Source organism: Bison bison, unplaced genomic scaffold (genome assembly GCF_000754665.1).
Source record: "Bison bison bison isolate TAMUID 2011002044 unplaced genomic scaffold, Bison_UMD1.0 scf7180017864180, whole genome shotgun sequence".
Lineage (NCBI taxonomy): Eukaryota > Metazoa > Chordata > Mammalia > Artiodactyla > Bovidae > Bison > Bison bison.
In genome coordinates, this window is record NW_011494752.1 from 3,789,424 (window position 1) to 3,810,856 (window position 21,433).

The 21,433-nt window shown below is 55.5% G+C and overlaps 1 protein-coding gene across 2 annotated transcripts in view; it reads right to left on the reverse strand.

Annotated features, from left to right (window-relative positions):
• LASP1 (LIM and SH3 protein 1) overlaps window positions 1-21,433 on the reverse strand; it is a 40,583-nt gene that overhangs the window by 18,460 nt on the left and 690 nt on the right. The window contains exons 2-3 of one of the 2 annotated variants that reach the window (XM_010842687.1): window positions 14,906-15,000; window positions 5,478-5,562 (exon numbers count right to left, since the gene is read on the reverse strand). In XM_010842687.1, the coding sequence (XP_010840989.1) occupies window positions 5,478-5,562; window positions 14,906-15,000 (180 nt within the window). Of the gene's footprint in view, window positions 1-5,477; window positions 5,563-14,905; window positions 15,001-21,433 lie in introns of those variants that run through there. The other variant, XM_010842688.1, reaches the window with a different exon arrangement.

A 21,433-nucleotide genomic window follows, 5' to 3' on the forward strand; every position in this document is an offset into this window, starting at 1 on the left:
GTAAAATGGGGATCATGACACACCCATTCTAATCAAAGATACAGGTGGCTTTAAAGCAACAAACACATATGAAGCCACATGCTGAGTCGCTCAGTCGTGTCCGACTCTGTGTGACCCTGTGGACAGAGCCCACCAGGCTCCTGCGTCCACAGGCTTCTCCAGGCGAGAACACTGGAGTGGGGTGCCATTTGGCAGCGTTCAGTGTGCAAGGATGAGGGTTAAGTGTAAAGGTGCTTTGTCGAGTGCTGAACAAACACCAGTCCCTGACTCCTTCCTCCACTTCCTGGCCCTCTGGAGGGTCAGGCCCCTAATCCAGGGGAATAATTGTCATGGCAACACTACAATGACATCAGCTGGTTCCCAGGCTCAGGAACTGCCTCTCCCTCCCTGCCGGGGAGGAATAATTCATTTCACTCCTGGCACAGGCAGCCCAGAGAGGGCGGGGCTGGAAGGAGCAGGGGGCAAGAAAGGACAGAGGCCTGTGCTCAGCACTACTTTGCTGTGTGTTCCTGGGCAAGTTGGGCCCCCTCTCTGGGTCTCCTGAGAGTGGCCAGCCGCTGATCAATAAAAGCCCTCCTGGTTCTGGAGTTTCTGACCATATTTAAGCACCTGCCCCTGACTATGGAAAATCAAGGTGGGGAAGATTCTCTGGCCATCTGGAGCTGGAGTAGGTGGCAGAGTTTTGTGAAAGTCAAGGAACCAGAAGTCTGGGGAGGGCCTCACATGGAACCTCGCTCATCACCCAAGCTGGAGTGCTTTCCCTCCTCGGGGATGGCTCACCAGGATGTGATAGGGGGCTCTGAGCGGGGAAGTGACCTGCCCAAGGTCACTCAACCTGCCTTGTCGGTTCAACTCAGGAGTCCTGTCTGAATGCTTCCTGCCTGGGCCTCCAACCCTGGACACTCCCAAGGTAGAGAGGGGAGTGAGGCCTGAGGCCCCTCAGGCCTGAACAACCAAGACCTAAGAAATTCCACTTTTCATATATAGATTTATTAATTATTCTCCCAGATTCTAGCTTGTTCATCACTTACCATAGCAAATAGTAGATACAGAGGTTTGTTGGGTAAATAATGAACGAATTGAATGCAGAAATAAAATCTCCAAACAGGCAGCATAAGTTGAAAAACAACTGCCTTGCTGACCCAGTGTAAGAGGAAAGATCACGACTTAAAAATACATATATGGAAAAAAATGATACCAACAAGTCCTACTTATTATGTACCTACCATGTGCTAAACCCACATACTATGTAACACACCCACTTCTAACAAAAAAAGAAATTGTTTTAAGAGTAAACACACAGAGATGGGGAGGAGAGCTAATGAGAAAGGTCAGTCTGGAAGCAGTCATCAAAAGGTCTAATACTCCTCAGCTTTATCATATCCAAGTTCCATCTCCTTTCCTTTCCAGGAGAATAGCGCTGGAATAATACTGAGTGCTGACTGTATGCCAGGAACCATTCTAAATACCTAATATATACTAACATCCTCACAATAACCTTTGGAGAGAGGTAATTCGTACTTTACAGATAAAGGCAGTAAGGTTCAGAGAGGTTAAATAACTGGTCCAAGGTCACTGAGCTAATGAGGGCAGATCCAGGATTTGGCCTTCAACTGGTTCGGGTATGAGTGACGCAGGCATGCTGCCTACCCTGCAGGTTATAAGATTCAAGGTAAGGGAGTGGGAACTTTGCACACAGCAGGGCAGGGCACAGGGCTTTGGTACAATCTCCTGTCCCCTGCGGCATGTGCCCCGTGGCATTTCCCAAGCACAGCACCAAGGATGATGAGGGTAGAATTAAAGACATCTTTTCCTTTCACTTTTGTCTGTGCTCAGAGGGCCACACAGACAGCCCCAGCTCAGCCCCACCCCAAAGCTGCTGCCTCTACTAGTCCTGGGGCTGGGGTGGGAGAGATGCCCTGCAGGGGTAGAGGGGTGAAGGGCCGCTAGGCCCTCACCACTAGGGCTCTGCCTCAGCCAGGCCTGGACAGGCCCACCCAGAGGGTCATTTGTGGTCAGCCCTGTGGTTATCCGCCCCCACAAGGGAGGCTCCAGGTGTCCCAGACACCGAAAGTACCACTTTGGAAACCAATCTAGAAATAGGAAAACAAAGTTGAAATAGCACAGGCAACTTCCCAGAGACAGAGGAGACAGAGACACCAACGCAGGCCCAGGAAGGAGCCTGGAAAGAGATGGGAGGCTGGCCCCTGGTGGGTGGGGCGGGCTAGATAGGGAGGCTCCCACTTCCCTTCCCGACACAGCGGCCTGCCCAGCCCTCAAGGCCCACCCTGCCCCCACAGCAGCCACAGCAACCAGAACTGTCATGGCCCACGGCCCCAGCCAGGCCCACTCAGCCCTTCCAAGCCTCAGAGCCATGGGCCCAGCCCTCAACATCTAGGCAACTGGTCCCCATTTTACCAGGCAAGAAAAGAACACTGAGAGGCAAAGGGGTGAGACTGAGACCACACAGCCCGGGGAAGCAGCAGACAGAACCAGACTTGCAAAGAGGACAGTACCCCTCTTCTAGCCCCAGCCCTCAAGAGCCCAACTGCAGGAGATTAGAGCAGTGGCCTCAATGCAAAGCCTCAGCTCACACCCCTCACAGCAGCAGCTCCTCACCTCCCTCTCTACCCCACAGCCTGGCTCTACGCAGCTCAGAGCAGGTCTGCAGGACCAAAAGCCCTCATCAGAATCGCCAGGGCTGCCCAAATGCAACTCCCTGGGCCCGGCCCAGAAGTGGCAACCAAAACCCCCTTGGGTGGGGCCGTGAACTCTGCATTCTAAACGCCATCCTCATCCCCTGCACCATCCCCCCAGAAGGCTGATGCATCCTGGGCATTAGTGCGCACAGCTGGGCGCCACAGCAGGCTGCAGAGGGGTTGAGAGCAAAGGGCTCGACTTCTGTCAGGGAGCTGGCTCTGCGTGGCCTCTAACCTGTGTCCCCATCGGTAGCAAGGGGACAAGAGTCCCTCCATCATCAGGTGGTTGTGACGACTGAATGAGGTCAGGCCCGACCCCCGTGATGACCCATGAAGAGTGACTGGCCTTCTCATGACCTCCCCACCCCCTCAAGAATCAGGAACCCTGGGGACACGCAGTGGGCCAGGCCCCTGGGAGACAGGGTGGGTCTGGAGGTGGGCAGGGGGTGCTTCCTCCTACAGACCCCGCCCCTCAGGGATTGAGTTCCACAGGCAGAAAGAGCTCCAGCCCAGCTTTTTGTGGGACTGATAAAGGCTGAGGGAATTAGCAGGGTTTGAATTTCTCCTCCTGAGAGTAGGTGTGTGTGGGGGGTGTACGTGTGTCCCTTGCTTCTGCCTGAGTGTGTACACACACTCCCACACTCCTCTCATGCTCTGGGGTGAGTACAGGTCACCCCACAATGCTCTGACCTGCTCTCCCCATGAAGCCCCTTCTATCCGCGACAGGATGGGGAGTCCCTAAGGCGGCTGTCAGGGCCTGGCCAGGGGATTCCCTGTGCAAATCAGGCCCAGGCCCGAGTGCCATCTCAAGCCTTCTTCCTGCCAGCTGAGCCACCCAGCCCTCCTCAGTCAGGCGGGCTCTGGTACCCACATTAGCCCCTACAGTGACTTCAGCTTTCACACCACAGCAGGGGCAGAGCCTGAGCTGGTAGATGTGAGCTGTGCTAAGGGCCAAATTAGCTTCCCCTACTTGCCCCCAGGTGGCTCAGTGGTAAAGAATCCAACTGCTGATGCAGGAGACATGGATTCCATCCCAGGGGTCAGGAAAATCCCTTGGAGAAGGAAATAGCAACCCACTCCGGCATTCTTGCCTAGGAAATTCCACGGACAGGGGAGCCTGGCAGGCTACAATCCATGGGGTCGCAAAGAGTCGGACACGACCTAGCACTGTGCACCTGCTCTCCCATCACGGTGGGATACACAGGAGGCCTGAACCCCTGGCTCACAGGGCTGCATGAGGTCAAGGTCACTGTATTCGGGAGTGAAAAAAACAGAGCCTGGATCCTCCAAGCTCACTGAGAGTGTGTGACAACAGGCAAAGTCCAGTGCCTCTCAGAGCCTTGGTTCCCTGTCTCTGACGCCTGCAGTCAAGTCAAGGATAAATGAGGTGAAGTAACAGAAGTGTTTGCTAACCTATAAAAGTTCCCACCAACAGGAGGAACTATCGTGTTTATTATCAAAGTAAAGATAGTTCTCCTTAGGGAGTTGGGTGGAAAACTGGAAAGAATACAAGTCTCAGACAAACTGGCATTCAAAGTCATTAGCACCTATTTCCTCTTCCGTAAAGTGAGAGGGATCCTGCCAACTGCACAGAACTATTGTGAGGCATGAACGCTAACACACCCAGAACACCAAGCACTCCATACATTAGCTACTAATACAGTTATTACCACTACTGCTACTTGTGTGATTTCAGCAACCCCTTACTGTCTCTGAGCCTCAGTTTCCCCATATGTACAATGGGAAAACAGCACCTTCCTTGCAGGTTGCTGGGAGGATTAAATGAGAGAATGTGGGTAAAGCCTTTGCCATTCCAGGGCTAGTTCTCCTTCATGTGACCAACTGGGGGACAAGGAGCCAGAGAATTCACATCAAGATCAGGCAGCAGGCGCCCCACCTGGAAGGATCAGGAGGGATTCCCCCGAGGCCCAGGTGAATCCTCCAAGACGTTTTCCTGGCCCTGGGCACCCTGCCCACTTGGTTACATTCCCCAAGAGTTCTTTGCTAAAGCCCCGCCCTGTCCCACCCTACAGTCCGGGCCAAGCTTGTTCTGGAAGCCCTCTCAGACCCCCAGACAGGGTAAATCATTCTGATTGAAAGGTTCTGGACCTTTTGCTTATTCCTCAGTGGCCCCTAAAGCCCCAGCTCTCTCTCCCTGGTGCAGGAACCCCGTCCTCCCCTACTGCAGTGGCAAGCAGGGCTCCCTCTGAGAAGGGGCTCAGGAAAATCAGACCAAGGAGACGTGGGCACGACAGGCCCCTGGGGCAAGGCTCCCTTAGCAGCCTGCCCTAGGACAGGTAGAAGAGGGCTGGGGACATGGCTAGAGGATAGACTGTGTAACTTCACTCTCCCTGGTCACTTCCTGACCAGGGATCAAACACGTGTCCCCTGTGGTGGAAGGGCTGAGTCTTAACCACTGGCAGCCATCCCAAGGACCTTCCTTTCGGGGTGGGTGTGAAAGGCTGGGAGGGAGAGGGGACCAGCTTCCTGGAGGAGGTGGGCTTTAGGGGCCTCCCACAAAATTCCTGATGCAGAAAGAATCTGAAACCCACACCCCTCCAACCCACTTTAGGTAGGGGGTGGGAGGACACACTCTTGCCCACTTCGCTGATCAGGTCAGGAAACATGAAGTAACTGGGGGTGGGGGCAGGGAGACTAGACAAGTGCTTGGATTTCAGCACCTTGCTGAGCAACCACAGAAGGAAGGAGCTCTTGCCAAATCCAGGGGTGGCCCCGCCCCCCCCAGGCCAGGCCCCAGCTCTAGCCCCACTCCCTCACCTGACTCTGCAGCTCACTCTGTTGCTTGAGGCGGAGGTTTTCCGGGGTGTCAGCCACCATGGTGAAGGACTGCTTGGGGTAGTGTCTGCAGGACAGAAAACAACACAACAGGGTTCATCCTGGGCAGGAGGCTGGGAACTTCTGGGCTTTTCACCCCCTTATCCTTGGGAGGCCCCTGCCCCAGCATCAGGACCACAGTGCCCACCACCCATGGCTGCAGGGAGGCAAGTGTTTCTCAGCCTGGGCTGAACCAGGAAGATAGATCAGGTCTGAATGATGGCCACCAAGAACCCCACAGGAGGCCATGGAGTTTCAGATCACCCAAATAATCCATGTCTACTGTGCAGGGAGGTCAAGGGGGCCAGGCACTCAGGAGGGGAGAAGATGCTCACGGGCTCAGGACAAGGCTTTCGGCTGAGACCAGAAATGGAGACCAATGAAGCAGACGAAAGGTGGGATGGAGAAGGAGACAGAAGGGGAAAGCGACATGCATATGCAGGGGGCTTCTGGAAAGGCAGTGAGAGAGAAAAAAGGCACCAGTGTTTCAAAGGGCAAATGAGGTCCAACTTAACCAGAGAGCAGCTGAGAGATCTGCTTGAGGCCAGAGACGAAGTCACCATGTGACAGATAACAACACTGTAACAACAGTTGATGTTCCCTGTGCTAAGGGTGTCCATGCCCTAGTTCACCAAATTCTTAAAACCACCCTATTGTCTCCCTTTTGACAGATGGGAGACAGCAGCTTGGAAAGGATACAGCGTGGCCAAGGCACAGGGCTAGTAAGTGGAGGCATCCAGATTTGTTCCCAAACCATGTCTCAGGACCCAGCACCCTGAACCCAACCCTCCAATCTCCAGACACAGGCCAGACCAGGGTCTTCTCCCCCAGGAGGAGGCCTGGCTTGGAGGTGGCAGTAGCCAGGGCAGCCCTCAGAGCCAAGCCTGCCAGGATCTCCAGGGCCATCCAGTTCAACCCCCTCATTTCCTCAAGAAGAAGATCGTATGCTGGCACCGGGCACTTAGCTGACTTCATGATTATTTATCACATGAGTTGACTGTCTTTTCTCCACTAGTTCTCTGAGGTGAGAGGGTTCTCAGTGTTTCTTCTTCACGGACTTATCCCAAACTCCCCAAACAGAATCTGGTGTTCAGTAAATATCTGTTGAATAAACGAATGTCCTACACTAGCTGTTGAAGCTGGGCCAGGATTAGAACTCAGGTCTCCTCCATCCCCAACCCCCGCCCCAGGTCTCCTAGAAAACTAGATAGAGAGGCAGCCCCAAGTCACTGTGGTCTGTGTGGAGGTGTTGGTATGCGAAAGGGCTGGGAGTCCACAGAGGCCCCCATGATTTCAGGGAGTGGTGGGTGGCTTCTCCAAGCAGGAGCCAAGGGCGGGCCATTCTCAGCCCTGGCTGACCACACCTCACCTCAACTGTGACCACTGGCTGGTGCCCGACTCACAGGCTGACCCCAGGTAAGCAATGGATCGCCCACTTCCAGCCACCCAGGTCGGCTGGCGTGCTGTGAACTGGTCACCAGCTGCCCTCCTACCTCTGTGTGTTTCAACAAGCCTGGCATGTTCTCCAGCCGCCCGCCTCAATCCTGAGCCAAAGCTATCAGTAATCACACAACTTCCCCGTGTCAAGGGCAGATTCAGGTGCTAGAGAACTCAACTAAAAGGGAGAGGAGCAGTGGCTAGAAGGAGCCCAGCCCTGCCACTGTCTTGCAGGGTGACTCTGGCCAATCTTTTTTCCCCTGTGAGCTAGTTTCACCATCTTGGACCTAGAATCACAGCAAGGTGATTTCACCTGTGCCCCATTTTACCAGGCAGATCCAGGTACAAAATGCCCCAACTCCTAGCCTCCACTGCCCACCTGAGTCCTGCCTCCCCGATCAGCCCAGCCCGTGGCTCCCTGAGCAGAGGGAAGAGCAAGAAAAGAGACTAAAAAAAGCAAATACAGGTGCCTGCAGCTGGCAGCAGAAGTCTTCCGTGGATGAAGGTGGGGCTAAAGCTGTAGACCCAGTCCCGGGTTTGGCCCAGCTCCACGAAGCGAAGGCCACCCACAGTGGAGAAGCTCCATTCAAAATTCCTGAGTTCCAGGGGAAGGGAGGATCTGTTCCCGGAGCGCAGAAGGAGACCAGCAGGAGGGATCTAAGTAAGATCTCTAGCAGGACCGGCAAGAGATCTGAGGTTGCCTGAGGGAGGCTTTGGAGAGGACCCTCCCACCAAGTCAGAGCCATTATGATAGCATCAAGGGCTGGTGGTGTCGTGAGGAGAGTGTCTATAAGTGGAGGCTCATGAGCATAGGAGGAAGGTCAGGTCCAGAAGCAGGGGGCTGGAGAAGACCTTCAGGGTGGCTCTGGCCCAGAACTTAAAGGGTCAGTTCAGAGAAGATGGTATAATTAGCATTTGATGGGAAAGGGTGTCTGGCAGGCTCAGAAAACACATATGCACAGGAGCCAGTCTGCCAACCCGCAGTTTCCCATTTGCCTGAAGGTACAGGGTTAAAATGGGAGTGCCGGGTCCAGCGGTCCAAGGTCAGCCAGACACATACACCTGACGTGCCCCGACTCTGCAATTCTGTGGCTCCTGCATGCTCTGTTATTCCTCACACACGGTGAACATATAGACAGGCCTCTGCAATGCTCATCTCCTAGACACCAAGGCCAGCAGGTCCACGTTCACACATCTACAATCCACCAGAAGGGTCTCAGGAGACCCCTCACCATGTAGCGGGTGCCTGCACGGATGGGGCTGGCAGGTATTTCATTCTCTCTTGGGAGCCATCATGACCCCAAGATCTCAATGCCCCCACCCAGGGCCAGAACACTAATCCCATCAGAAGGGAAGGGGGGACCAGCCTGGATGTCATCAACTCAGCTCAGTCTGGAAGGAGGAGAGGGATTTTAAACATCAGATTAAGATAGATTAAAGGGGGGCTCTGGAGCCACCGATCTCTTACCCCTGCCTCCTAAACCCCAACCCCAGGTCAGAAAAAGGGAGGCAGACCTAAGTATGGACTATATTCCTCTTGCTGGGTCAACCCTGTCCCCTCCCCACAGCCCCCAGCCCTGGCGAGACAACTCTGCCTTTCCCGTCCCCTGCTCACTGTGCTTCGGGTTCCCATGGCAACCTCATCCTCAGCTCCAGGCAGCAGAGCGGTTGAGAGCAGGCAGACAGAGCGGGTCTGTGGGGGTGGGGGAAGAGACACAGACAGCCAGGGTATCCTCAACTGCAGAGGAACCCGTGAGGGCAAAACCAGGAGGCTGTGTCTGCGGGATACTTGTAGACAGTTCAGATGAGGAAGACGTGAGCCTTGGGTTTGCTTTCAGGGCAGGACACAAGAAGGCCAGGGCTGTGCCCCTCCCCCACCAGCACAACTGTCTTCCAAGAGGGCTACAACTGATGTGACCTCCTCCCAGAAACAATTAATTGCTGGGGATTCTACCTTTCCCTCCCTCTCCATCTTCAGATTGAAGCTCCCCCACCCTTCATTACTACCCTCAGATCCCAGTCAAGATGAATGGATATATGTGTATCCCAATGTAGGCGCTAGGGCAGATGAGAGGTCCCCCACCCCAGCTAATGACCCCACTGGTACCGCAGCCCCAACAACAGACTGGGCCCACAGTGAGGGAATGAGGGGCCAGGGTGGGGAGAACCGGGCCTCCCAACCCTGGCCTGGAGCTGAGTCCAGAGCACAGCTGTTCTTTGTCCCTTCTGTGGGCCAGCCTGCACCCGGCCCCTTGTTAATCATTCCCAGTGGCAGGCCCTCTGCTGATGCCCCTCCCCACCCTTGATGGCAGTATCAGCTGCTCTGGGAAAAAGAGGCATGGAGAGAGCCCACTAAGACAGGAAGCCTGGGGGTGGAGGGTGCAGGGAAAGGGATCTAGCATTCATGAGGGCAAGAACAGAGTTGAGCAAGATAACCAGGCACCTGGCAGCAGCCCTGGCCTCTGGGAGAAGTTAGAGTCACATAATTGGGGGCAGGAGGAGAAGGGGACGACAGAGGATGAGATGGCTGGATGGCATCACCGACTTGATGGACATGAGTTTGAGTGAACTCCGGGAGTTGGTGATGGACAGGGAGGCCTGGCGTTGCGATTCATGGGGTGGCAGAGAGTCAGACAGGACTGAGGGACAGAACTGAACTGAACTGAAAGTTACTTCAGGATACATTGTATCCTGTGCACATTCTCTCCTGAAACCTGCCACAAGGCTTTGGGCTAGAAAAGGCAGGCATTATCACTGTGCCCATTTGACAGATAAAGAAACTGAGACTCACTGTCAAGGACAGAGATCTGGCCCAATGCACTCTCCCCATTTCCACACATGTCCGGGCAGCTAAGGGTAGACTGACTTCCCTCCCCCAGGTGAACACCAGCCTACTCCTAGTTCTGGGGAAAGAAATGCTTGGTTGGGTGGGTGGAGAACTTCCTCTTTTAAAGCCAACCAGTTTCCAAGCGTGGCTATTCTAAGAGAACCGTCTGGGGTCTCTCAGCCACCTCCTGCCTGAAGCCACCTACTCCTGACATTTCTAAAGCAGTTCCAGACAGTGACCTGGGTAGGGGTGCGGGCAGTGCAGGAGAAGTGGGGGCTCCTCCCAGAGGACCTCTGAGTCACCTTCCTGCTTGAAGGGACTGCAGGGGCTCCTGCAACGGGCTTACTGGTGACAGGGATCATTTGCAGGGCAAAACCATGTCCCTAGTCCCACCATCAGCTGTGTTCCAGATACAGAACAAGAATAGACCAGTATCCTGGAAGCCCAGTACCCGCTTTCGACAGGCAGCCTTGCCCCTTTCAGCCTTGGATCCCTTCAAAAACCACAGCTTTTTGTTCAAGGAGGAACAAAAATACAGCAACAAAAGCAACAAGGAGCCTTTGGTTTCACCAAAAGGGGGAAAAAAAAAAAAACAACAACCCACAGCCCTGACATCCTGCCTCTGGAAGGAGCTACTGATCCCCCTGCTGGGAACACTGCCCATGGGCGGTCAGGGAGGACTCCCCTCTAACCCTGTTTTTCACCAGTCCCCCAGGCCTAAGGGGCCAAAATGGTGGGGATAGGAAGCAACAAGAAGGCATTGTCTGACCAGAGGAAAAAAATGAGCAGCCAAAATGATGGAGGCTAGACAAGAACTGACCAGCCCTCAGGGGTCGTAGATAAAATGAAAAATCAAAATCGATGACGACAAAGAGAAATGATCATGTCAAGTCAGGAAAGGCATGGAAACACTGGGTTTCAGCTTCCTCATCTATAAAATGGGCTGTTAGGAAGCAAAGATCCCTGAGGTTTCCTGAGGCCCTGACATCTGAGTGTAAGGAGCTGGAAGGTGACAGTGAGGTGGGGGCTGCCTAGAGGTTACTATGGGTGCTCCTTTGAACTCCCCCCGCCACCCACCGACCCCGCAAACATAGCGCACACACCCCTTCCTACTCCCTTCTCCTGGTCTTGTTTTTCCCAGTTAGAAGCAGAGAACTCTGGGGAGGCGGAAAAGCCCCAGGCCCCAGTCCTGGATGTGCCTGCCACTGCCCGATCCCCAGCTAACTAGACCCCAGAGATGACTTCAAGCCCCACCACCACAGGTCCCACCTCACGCCCTGACGCCTGGGGTAAGGAGCAGGACCGCAGTCTCTTGTTCCCTAGAACCAGGGACACCCCCACCCTCCTCAGCCCTCAGCCCACAGCTCAAGGCAACTGAAGGACAATCCCAGAAAGATACAACGGAGCATTCCCCCTTTCTTCCCCAGCCCCTGTCCACCCTCCACTTAACACCCCAGAAGCTGGTCCCCCAGGCCTGCAACTGCCTCAGGCCGGCAGCCTCCATTGATTCATGGGCTCCAAGGAGGAAGAACAGGAACATTCCTCCCCACCCCGGCCCAGCCCCACCCCGACCTCCAGGCTCCTCAATTATTTGCCCGGAGATAAGACAAAGGACCAGGTTTGTAATTGTGACCAGATCTGCCCCACTTTCAGAAAAAGTAGTTTACAAAACAAATCAATGAGGGCATAAATTGAGGGCATACATATTCCTCTAACCAATGGAACAGGCTCACCCCACCTACCCAGATGCTTCAAGAAAGAATTATACAAACGCAGGCCTGCTTCCCTCTACCTTGCCATAGCAGTGCTGGTTGCCAGTGGCCTGGGAAGTGTGAACACAAACGCGGCCTATTCAGTCCGATTCCCTGGCGCTTACCCCCACAGCCGGCGGCATGTGTCTGGTTATCCAGAGGCACGTGTGTGAATGCACAGCCTTGGGGGTCCACTACCACCCAGAAGGCCGGCTGTGGGCTCTGGCCTGTGTTCTCTCCCCAGCCTCACCCCAGACAAGTCTGGTGCAAAGAGAAAATACAAGAGGCCTTTCTGCTGCTTTCACTTTCCAGACCTTCAATCTCAGTCTTCAGAACTCACCAGGGAGAAACAGACAGTGTTCTTTCTCTTGCCCACCCTCCTGCAAGATCCTGGCTCAGGGACTAACCAGAGAACGCAGAGGCCCCCTTGCACACCAACTCACATATACCCTCCCTGGGTGGGCTCAACTCCCTGGCAAAGGGCCCGGGCCAGGAGCGTTCAGTTGCCCCTCTGGGTCTTGAGCAGGAAGTGCTGAAAAGCCAGGCCTGAGTGTCACACAGCAAGGCCAGGCTGGGAATTGGGGCACAGCTATATCCTAGAAACCCCGAGACTGGGGAACCTGAATGTCACTGGTGGATGGGGTCAGAGGCAGGAAGAAAACAGGAAGGGATGAGAGTGAACACTCAGCACAGTGCCCGACACAGCACAGTTGTTCAATAAAACTGGTCTAGGCTCCAGCATCCTTGAGCGGGAATTCTGAACCATGGGATAACCGAGGCCCAGACAAGTCCAGAGTGCGCCCCAAACAAGCTGGGCCTGCATCTGAGATATCCCAGAATCCCACATCTGGCTCACTGGCACAGACCAGCCGCTCAGACTCTGGTTTAGGGAGTGGGCCTGCCTCGGGCAAGCTGCTGCCACAGCTCTCATGGAACACAGCTGGGTCACAAATTCCCCAAGTCTTTGGCCCCTCATCCCGGGTCCTTCCCAGGTAACATCCTAGCTGGGTCAAAGGTCAGCTGGGCAGGGAAGAATAAGAGCTGTAAAGGCTGGGGGAACAGAGAGGGGTCAAGCTGCTGCTCTGGCTGGAGGCCAGGAGAGGCAGGTGAATCTCACCTTGGGCAGGTGGGAAGCAGCATCTGGGAGGGGTGTGTCATCTCCCGCCTTCCCTAGAGCTCCCCGCTAACCCAAGCCCTACAGGAGGTCCCCACCCCTACTGGCTGCAGCCTCTTAGAAGAAGGTGAAAAAAGTAAGCTGGGACTTTTTGGCACTACGCTGAGAACACACAGAGAAAACAAGGACAAGCCTCTGATTTCTTTCTCCAACTCCCAGAGCTCGCTGAATTCTAGGCTACCAGAGTCTTAGGAAGAGACAGGAAGACGCCTCAGTCCCTGCTGCCCACTGAGTTTTGGGCTCCGCCAGACTCCTGCCTTGAGGAGCAGAGGCTCAGAAGCTGCCCCCAAAAGGAGTCTCGTGCCCAGAAACTAGCCTGAAGTGGGCCAGCAATCAAGGGGTTAACTGCCCCAGCCTCTGGCTTTGCTGCACCCCACCCTACTCCCCAACAGAGGGAGGAAGTGGCAGAGAATCAGGGTTTGTGAGAGCCTTTAAGAATTTGAAGAATGTCCCATTTCCCTTGGGGGGAGGATGGGAGGGGTCGGCAGGGGAAAGAGGACCAGTAGAGCTAATAGAGAAGGGGCAGCGGAAGGAGGAGCCAGGACCTAGCTGTGACCCTCGCTCTAGCCCAGGCAGTCTCCCCAGCGTCCCAGTCCCTCCCAGAAGGGAGGAGGTTCATGGTGCTGCTTGGGCTTGAGATTTTATCGGTTTTCCCAGCACCTGGCACAGGTTGGCATCTAGCAGCTGGCAGGCAGTAAGTGCCTGATGCAGGCTCCAGCCAAGGAGATGAGGCTGTAGTGTGAGCAGGGAGGGGAAGACAGGAAGGGGGAGTTGTTGTTCAGTTGCTAAGTCATGTCCGCTTCCTTGTCCTTCACTATCTCCCGAAAGGGGGAGACAGCCATTCAAAGGGCTTTAAGATCCCAACTCCTTTTAGACAAATCCCAAAGTTCCCCTCCTACGTGAACTTCAGCTGTAGAAAGCCTCCAGGCTGAGAATTTAAAAAGGTAAAAAACAAAAAAAGGACTCGGACTTCCCTGGTGGTCCAGTGGCTAAGACTCTGTGCTCCCAATGCAGGGGTCTCGGGGTTCAATCCCTGATCAGGGAACTAGATCCCACATGTTGCAACCAGATGTGCCACATGTGCCACAACTAAAGATTCTGCTTGCCACAACTAAGACCCAGCATAGCCAGATACATAAGTATAGAAATAGTTCTTTTATAAAGGGACTCAAGTCAGAGCCTAAATTTTTTTGAATGCTGACCTTGCAGCCTACTTAAGTGACTTGACCTTCCAAAGCCCCCTACAGAGCAGCAAGGTTGTGAAGTCCTACATGAGCCTGGACCTGCACGTGATCAACTCGAAGGCACTGCATTCTCTGAAACTGCATGGGATGGGACAGGATATCTCCCTGGGATGGGAGACCCCACCTCGACCCACCTCCCCACAGCAGGCCAGAGCAAACTCCACTGGAAAAGACACGAAGTTCTCTGCCTCCCTCAGCAGGCAGGGAAGAGCTCTGCCTAGGGTCAGGCCACGCCCTTCATGCTGCTCCCCAGTCTCAAGAAATGACAGTCAGGGGGGCCCCCGGGCCCAGGGCCTAGATTCTCTGGTAGGGACAGGGCAGGGGAGAGGTGACAAGTCAGCTGCCGTCATGGAGAGAAATGTGGAAGGCGATGCGGAGAACACGGCCAGAAACAGGACTTTTTCTTGAAAGACCACGTGGATCCCTCTCTTGCAGCAGGGTGCGGTGGAGAGAATAAGCTTGCTTATACGGGGACTGAACCAGCCTCTCGCTAGTCATTCATCTTGGGAAAGCCCCTTCCCTTCCTCAAACCTCAGTTTCCTGCTCTGTAAACTGGGCATATTAACAGTCCTGACTATCATCCAGCCGTGGTGAGGAGGACTCAACATGGTTAAAACGTGCGGAGCAGAGTGTGGAAGTGTTGGGCCCTGGCACCTTGTGGGTGTTAGAACAGAAGGAAGCTCTGAAAGTGAAAGTGGAGTCGCTCAGTTGTGTCCGACTCTCTGCAACCCCATGGACTGCAGCCTGTCAGGCTCCTCCATCCATGGGATTTTCCAGGCAAGACTACTGGAGTGGGCCGCCATTTCCTTCTCCAGGGGATCTTCCTGACCCAGGGATAGAACCCAGGTGTCCTGCATTGCAGACAGGCGCTTTACCATCTGAGCCACCAGGGAAGCTCTAAATGCCCGCCCAACAGCCCCTGCCCGAGGCGGACTCACGCGTTGCAGTAGGGCTTCTTCTCGTAGCCCTTGTAGTTCTTCATGTTGAGGGTCATCTTGCAGGTCTCGCAGTGGAAGCATGCTTTATGCCAGAACTGGGGGCAGAGGCAGAGGGAGGACACTGTCAGATAAGCAGGATTTAGGAAGGGGGCTCGGGCCCCAGGAAGGAGCACTCCATCCCTGGGACTAGAACAGACACCCTCCTGCAGAAGTGAGCCAAGGACATCTCAGGTCACAGGCTCCAACAGCTGATGACACCTTCCCCTGTCCCACGGGTGCTGTCAGCAGGAGAAGAAGGGCAGACCCCAGAGTGAGTGGGGAAACCCCCCCCCACCGCCCACACCCCTGAAGATTTGCTCCACCTCCCCCAGACCACTCCGGCAGCCTGCCTGCCTGAGCAGGAGAAGCCTCATTGCTTATGCAAAGCCGCACCAGGCGTTGCTAAGAAGCCGCTGCTGCTGAACATTGAGGGGCAGCGCCTCAGCCTAGACAAGGCCGAGGGGGACAGGAGGGCCCAGCCTCCATGTACCCAGGCCTTCCCACACTACAGCAGACACGCTTGGGCCTGGGTAAGGCCCAGCTCCAATGTCTCCTCGTCCTGAGGGACCCATGCCCAGAGTGTGGGTGAGTGCCCCCAGGCTCTAGCCAGCATACCCACACCACTTCCCTCCCCCAACCGTCTCCCACCCCCCAGCTGGTCTCCCTCGGAGGCAATAGAGCTTTGCTTGGAGGTGGATCCCCCACCTGCACAGTGGGCATCACAGCCCCACCCTGGCTAGCTGGGTGACCTCGGTCAGGACCCACACCTCTGAGCCACTTCTGTGTCTGCAGAATGGAAACCTTAATACCCATCTCTCTTGGGACTGTTGAGGTTTAAATGAAAAATCACCTATAAAACCCTCAGCACAGCACCTGGCACCTCTAAGTACTCAGATGTCAGGTGCTGGGTGCGGCAGGGGTGACCCTCAGCTGAGGGGGCTGGGCAGAAGGTGTGTGAGTGCTGGGGTGCAGGCGGGACTCTACTGTGCCCAACCACAGCTAGAAGACCTGTGAGTGAGACTGAGTGACCAGGAACCCCCCAGCAAAGGCCAGGGACCCAGAACAGAGCGAGGATCAATCCAGGGCCGCCAAGGGACGGGAACAGAGTCAAAGACCATGAGGGCAGGGGAACTGATGTAACAGAGGTGACCCCATCCCGAGAAACGCTGAAGCTCGAGAAAACCCAGGCAGATGAGAGACTTGCCCCTGGCACCTGGCAGCCCAGGACGAGGCCCCGGGGTTAGCACCTACCCGGAGCCCAGCTTCCAGGGCCCCAGAATCCGGGCTGTCGGGGTGACCCAGCTGGCCTTTCTGTGCCCCCTTTCCCAGCAGCCAAGGGACATCCTCCTGATTCCTCAGAGAAAGAGGCCAGAAGCCAGGGAAGGGCACAGGGAGACTTTCGAGGTACCCAGCAAATGCCTGGTTTTTGGCCACCTATCAAGAAATTCCCCTGAGGCAGTGCTTTTCAAATGTATTTCCCAGCCAAGAGGTGCTTCTGGGCCACTTGGGAGAAAGGGACAGAAAAAAGGGTTAAGAGCTTGGGATACCACCTCCCTCACCCTGGCCTGTGTTGAGCAGAGCCCACAGGGTAATTGTGTGTTGGGGGGTGGGGGGATAATCACCTTCTAATAGGGTACTTTTCCTATCAAGGAGACCCAAAGGCCTCTTCAGGAGTGGAATAGTGACCAAAGGAACAGGAGAACCGCTCTTTGGGAAGAAGGCCAGGGGAAGTCTGGAAGCAAAGAGGAGGCCGGTGAAGCTGGGCTCCCAACCCAACCTGGGCCAATCCCACAGCCCAGTCCGACGCCTCTCAATGCGAAACCCCAGTGCAGACAGCCCACTGGAATCCTAGAACAGAGTGGTCCCTGCCCCCCACCAGCCCCCAAAGTGAAAGCCCCTCTCCCTCCCGCAATGCCTGGGAGGCGCTGGCAGACTGCCCCAGCTCTGTCACCACCCAGTCTGCTGGCCTCTGCCTGCTTAGCCGCACATGCCCCTGCCTGGGCCCCCGCCTCCCCCCACCCCCGCAGGGGCCTGCCAGGAAAAACATTCTCTGGAATCCAGACCATGACCCACTTTCACACACACATAGGCAGGAATCCACACTGTCCTGGGCCTGGGGACCTCCAGAGGTGCCCCCCGATTGACCTGGGGGAGACAAAGGGAGGGACACAGACACGTCCACCCTAGCTCACAGCCAGGTACCCACCCTGGAGCCAACCCCCTTGGGGCTGAGTATACTGACCAGGCTGGGGTACAAGGCCAGCAGCCAATCCAGGGGTTCTACAAGACACCCCCTGCCGCCAGCTACCACTGGAAGGAAGGGGAGCCCCATACAAGGGAACAGTGCCCATTTCTATCTATAGCTCTTCCCCACCTCACCTCCAGACACCCCTTGCTCTCAGCTAGACACGTTAGAGGCTAGGGAGTGGTTATCTGTTCTCTTACAGGAGGTCCAGGAACAAAATAATGAAAAGGAGGGGACTGAATGTCTTCAGGGTAACTACAGAACTCCGTCCGTGCACCTGTAAAGTGGAACTAAAACCCTGGTCCCAGGGAAGTGCTGGGAGGAGGTGACACAGCCTCACTTCCCTCCCCTCTCTGGAGGAGGGCACCAAGAAAGGTTCAAGAAAATCAGCAGCTTCCACCACTGTGTCCTTTTGGAGACAGGAGAGTGAGGGGAATGAGGGGCAGAAAATGGCAAGTCATTCAATAGCCCCTGTGGGCCAGGCAGACCCAAGGAGACCCCAAATGAAAAGACACCCATCCCTGTCTCAGTCAGGTCTGGTAACGGACACAGTCAGAGAAACATGTCAGTAACACCCAACAGTGACCCTCTGTCTGCCTCTTTTCCCTGCCCCAGGAGCCCTGCCGCAGAGCAGGAGTCCCCTCTTCCTTACAGGCCACAGGTAAGGTTTCAGAGCAGCATTCCTGGGACTCAAGGAGCAGTTACCTCTAAACATGCAACTTGAATCCTCCCTACTGCCCTGGAAGTCCACGGCTTCCCTGTTCACCAAAACCTAGTTCTCTGGGTACCCGTTAGGAGCCTCTTGGCCCATGTCCCAGGCTCCAGCATCAGCCTCCACTGTCCCTGGCCTGGAGCTCCAAAGCTGCAACCCACTCCACAGAAAGGCAAACTGAGGCTGCTGGGGGCAGAAGCAAGATCCCCTGCACCTGGGTGAGGTTGGGGTCAGCCCTCTCTCTCTAGAGTCACCGTAGATGTTGGGGGAGAAGCTGCTCACAGCTCTGGGGGTGGGGGGTGTGGTGAACTTCAGGTCGCTGTGCCTGCTGCCTGGGATCTTGCCCACTCCACCCTCTCCACCCGCGTGCCCTATGACTCAGGGCTAGAGTATGAGACCTCTCCCTCCCTTCCCGTCACCCAGGGTTACAGTTTCTCACTCCTCCAGGGGCAACGGTAGCCCCACCCTGGCCTGCCCTGGCCCGGTCACCAGCCTAGCTCAGCTGGCTACCTGGAGGCTGGCTTAAAGGCAGAGACCATGGCTGCACCTCCCCAGATTCCCAGGGAGTATTATTCCTGGTTCAAGAGCTCAGGCCTCGAGCATTCCACAGGCCAGGGTCAGGAAGGGGAGGGCCCACTACAAACATTAGGGAGATAGTGTAAATTAAAGTACTTTTTTGCAAACACAACAGGCAGAAGAGCTGAGCACCAAGAACTTTAGAGCTGAATTCCAACTCGGGCTGTGGGGAGTGAACCGCATGACCTGTCTGGGCCTCTGCTTACGGGCGCCATAATTTACAGGAGCCATCGCATCTGCTCTGTGAGGCTCGCGGGAAGACTGAGCCTGGCACATTCCAAGGAGTCTATGCAGGGACGGTCATGGGATGACTGTGGGGTGCTCTTAGCTAGGAAACGAGGCACCAAGGCTACAGGCCTTTTCCCCTCTTCTGTGTCCAGTCCGGTTTCCTTCTACCTTGCTGCCACCTGGGGGGTGAGGGGGAGAGTACTTCAGACAACCAGAGGCAGAGAGCCCTCCCAATGGGGGAGTCCAGGGGACTCGGCCCACCAATCCTCTACCCTCCTCAATGCCTCCATCTGTATTCAGGAGCTAGGCAAAAGCAAGCCAGGCCAGGGGGACACAGAGAGTCCCCATGTTAATGCCTCCCAGTGTGATCTAGGACCAAACTCCAAGTCTGTCAAAAGGTAGAGGACACTGTGAGACACAGCCTCTCTCCCTCTGCAGAGGTCCTGCAGCAGCCGAGAGGGCCCCGCACCAAGTAGGTGCTTAATACTCATTGAATGAATGAGCAAGCGACATCACCCTGTTTCTTGCCCAACTCTAATCCCATAAGTTGGGGAAACAAATCTCGACCTCAAACACCGTGGCCAGCCATACACATTTATTCAGCACGAGGACACGCTGGGTAATGCAGGTTGATGGTAGGGTGGCCATCAGAGGTGATGTGGCCTTTACTCACCTAAGCCTTTGGGAGATAGGCTCAGGGAGGAGGAAAGGCTAACACCAAGGACGTAGCTTGTGCTCTGGGTCATGTCGGGTCCTAGGGAAATTGCAGTGAAACAGGTGAGTCTAATTTGACTCTCTCCTGTTGTAAATGGGTTGTCTTGGGAAGCTGGTTAGCAACTGTGTCTATGGGACTGAACGTCCCTCCTCAGGCCTCAAGGTCCCCATTCCAAGTGCCTGCCCTTACTGCCTGGAGGGCGTTGGGAGGAACCAGTCTAATACCTGGATATTCCAGGCCTCCTGCTCAGTGCAGGGGTGACATCTCCCCAGGGAAACCTCCAGTAGGGAGAGATCTAAGAAGAGGAACCGCCATGTCTCACTTCCCAGGGCACCCTCCACCTGAATGTCCTCTTCTAGAAAGGGGAAGAAAACAGCTGGGGAGGGTGCCTTAAAGGGGCTGCACCCTCCCTCAGACACCAAAGGTTTTTACAGGGAAAGCCAGGTATGGGGCTGGACAGAGTTCCCCAGAAAAGGAGAGGGGGCACAGCCTATACCACATCCCCTTCCGGGCGCTGTAACAGGCACTTGAGTGCACTTCCCCACCTTTGAGGAAATGACATCATCATACCCATCTGACAGACTGTGAACACTGAGGCCTAGAGCCATTCACAGAGCTGGTGGTGAGCAGACCTGGAACTAGGACCAAGTGTTCCAACGCCCAGGCTAGCAGTCATTCCAGCAGATACTGCTTCTGCCTTATGTGGGTGGAAAGTGGCCATTGCCTCTTCCCAATTCATGACTGTGCAGAAGGGGAGCACAAGGAACTCAAGACGCAGAGGCCAAAATCCCTCCCACCAGGGAAGAGCAGAAACACCAGTGTGCAAGGCCAGAGAGCTCTCAGCTCCTGCCCCCAGGCTCAAGTCCTGCCCTCCCGCATGGTCTTTGGGAAGGTCAGCACCCACATTCATTGCACCATAACATGGCCTTTCTCTCCTCCTGCCCAGCCAGGCCCAGGAGAGAAGACCGAAACAGCAGCGGCCCCGCATGACCCCTTCCTCCAAGAGCAGTATCAAAATGATCTCAGAACCGTGGAACCCCACCCCCTCACCCTGACTCAGAGGCCAAAGGTTACTGAGGAAGCGCCAACCCTAAGGAGGGGAAAGACAAAAGAATCCAAGGGACGACCCTTTCCCCCCTCACAAAAAATACCTGACTCCAGGTGGGCCCTGCACCCTCTTCCATCCCATGCCCCCCAATCCCTGGCCAGACCAGATGGGAAGGAGGGAATCTGTGGGCAAGGGGCCAGCTTTAGGAAGTGAATGAAAGGTATGATGAAGAAGTGGACAAAATCCTGGAGGCCTCTCCTCCAGACCGAGGAGGGGATGAGAGGGAAGGTGGATTGCCTTAGCATCTTAGTGAGATTAAAAGAGGTCCGGATCCTACCCCAAACTGCAGGAAATACCCAGTTCCACTCTCCGCCCCCCTTCAAAAAGTATAATGGCAACCAGATGAACGAGTCTAGCATGATGGGGGGTGGGGGGGGGGAGACGCCTAAGGGCCCCCAGGGGACAGTGAATTTCCAGAAGGCCACGTTCCCTTCCCCCCAACACCTCCCCCCTTTTCTTGGCTCCCCCTGAACTCAGCCAACCCCACCCTCCATTGGGGAAACCTGCTCTGAAAAGTTAGCTCTTTGTTCTACAGGGTGGACTCAGCCTCTGAACACAATTTCAGATCTCAGTGAAGCAACCCCCACCCACCCTACTCCAGCAAGCGACCCCGCCCGGGTCCCGCTGGGCGGACCAACGCTGGGAGTTGGCTTCTAATTTGAGGTGGGGGCTGGGAAGCTATGGAGGACGCCGGCTAGCCCATTAACCGCTGAACCACCAAGAGGGCTGCAGGTCGTCCAAAAAACGGGCTCTCGCAATGGGGCTCGGGTCCTTATCCGAAGGCCAGTTCCCCAGACGCAACACTTGCCCGCTGACGGCCCCCACCCTCCAGTCTCCAGGCCAGGAAGCCGGGCCAGTAGCCGCCGAAGAGAACCGCTTAGCAGGGGCCCCCAACCTCTGCCCCG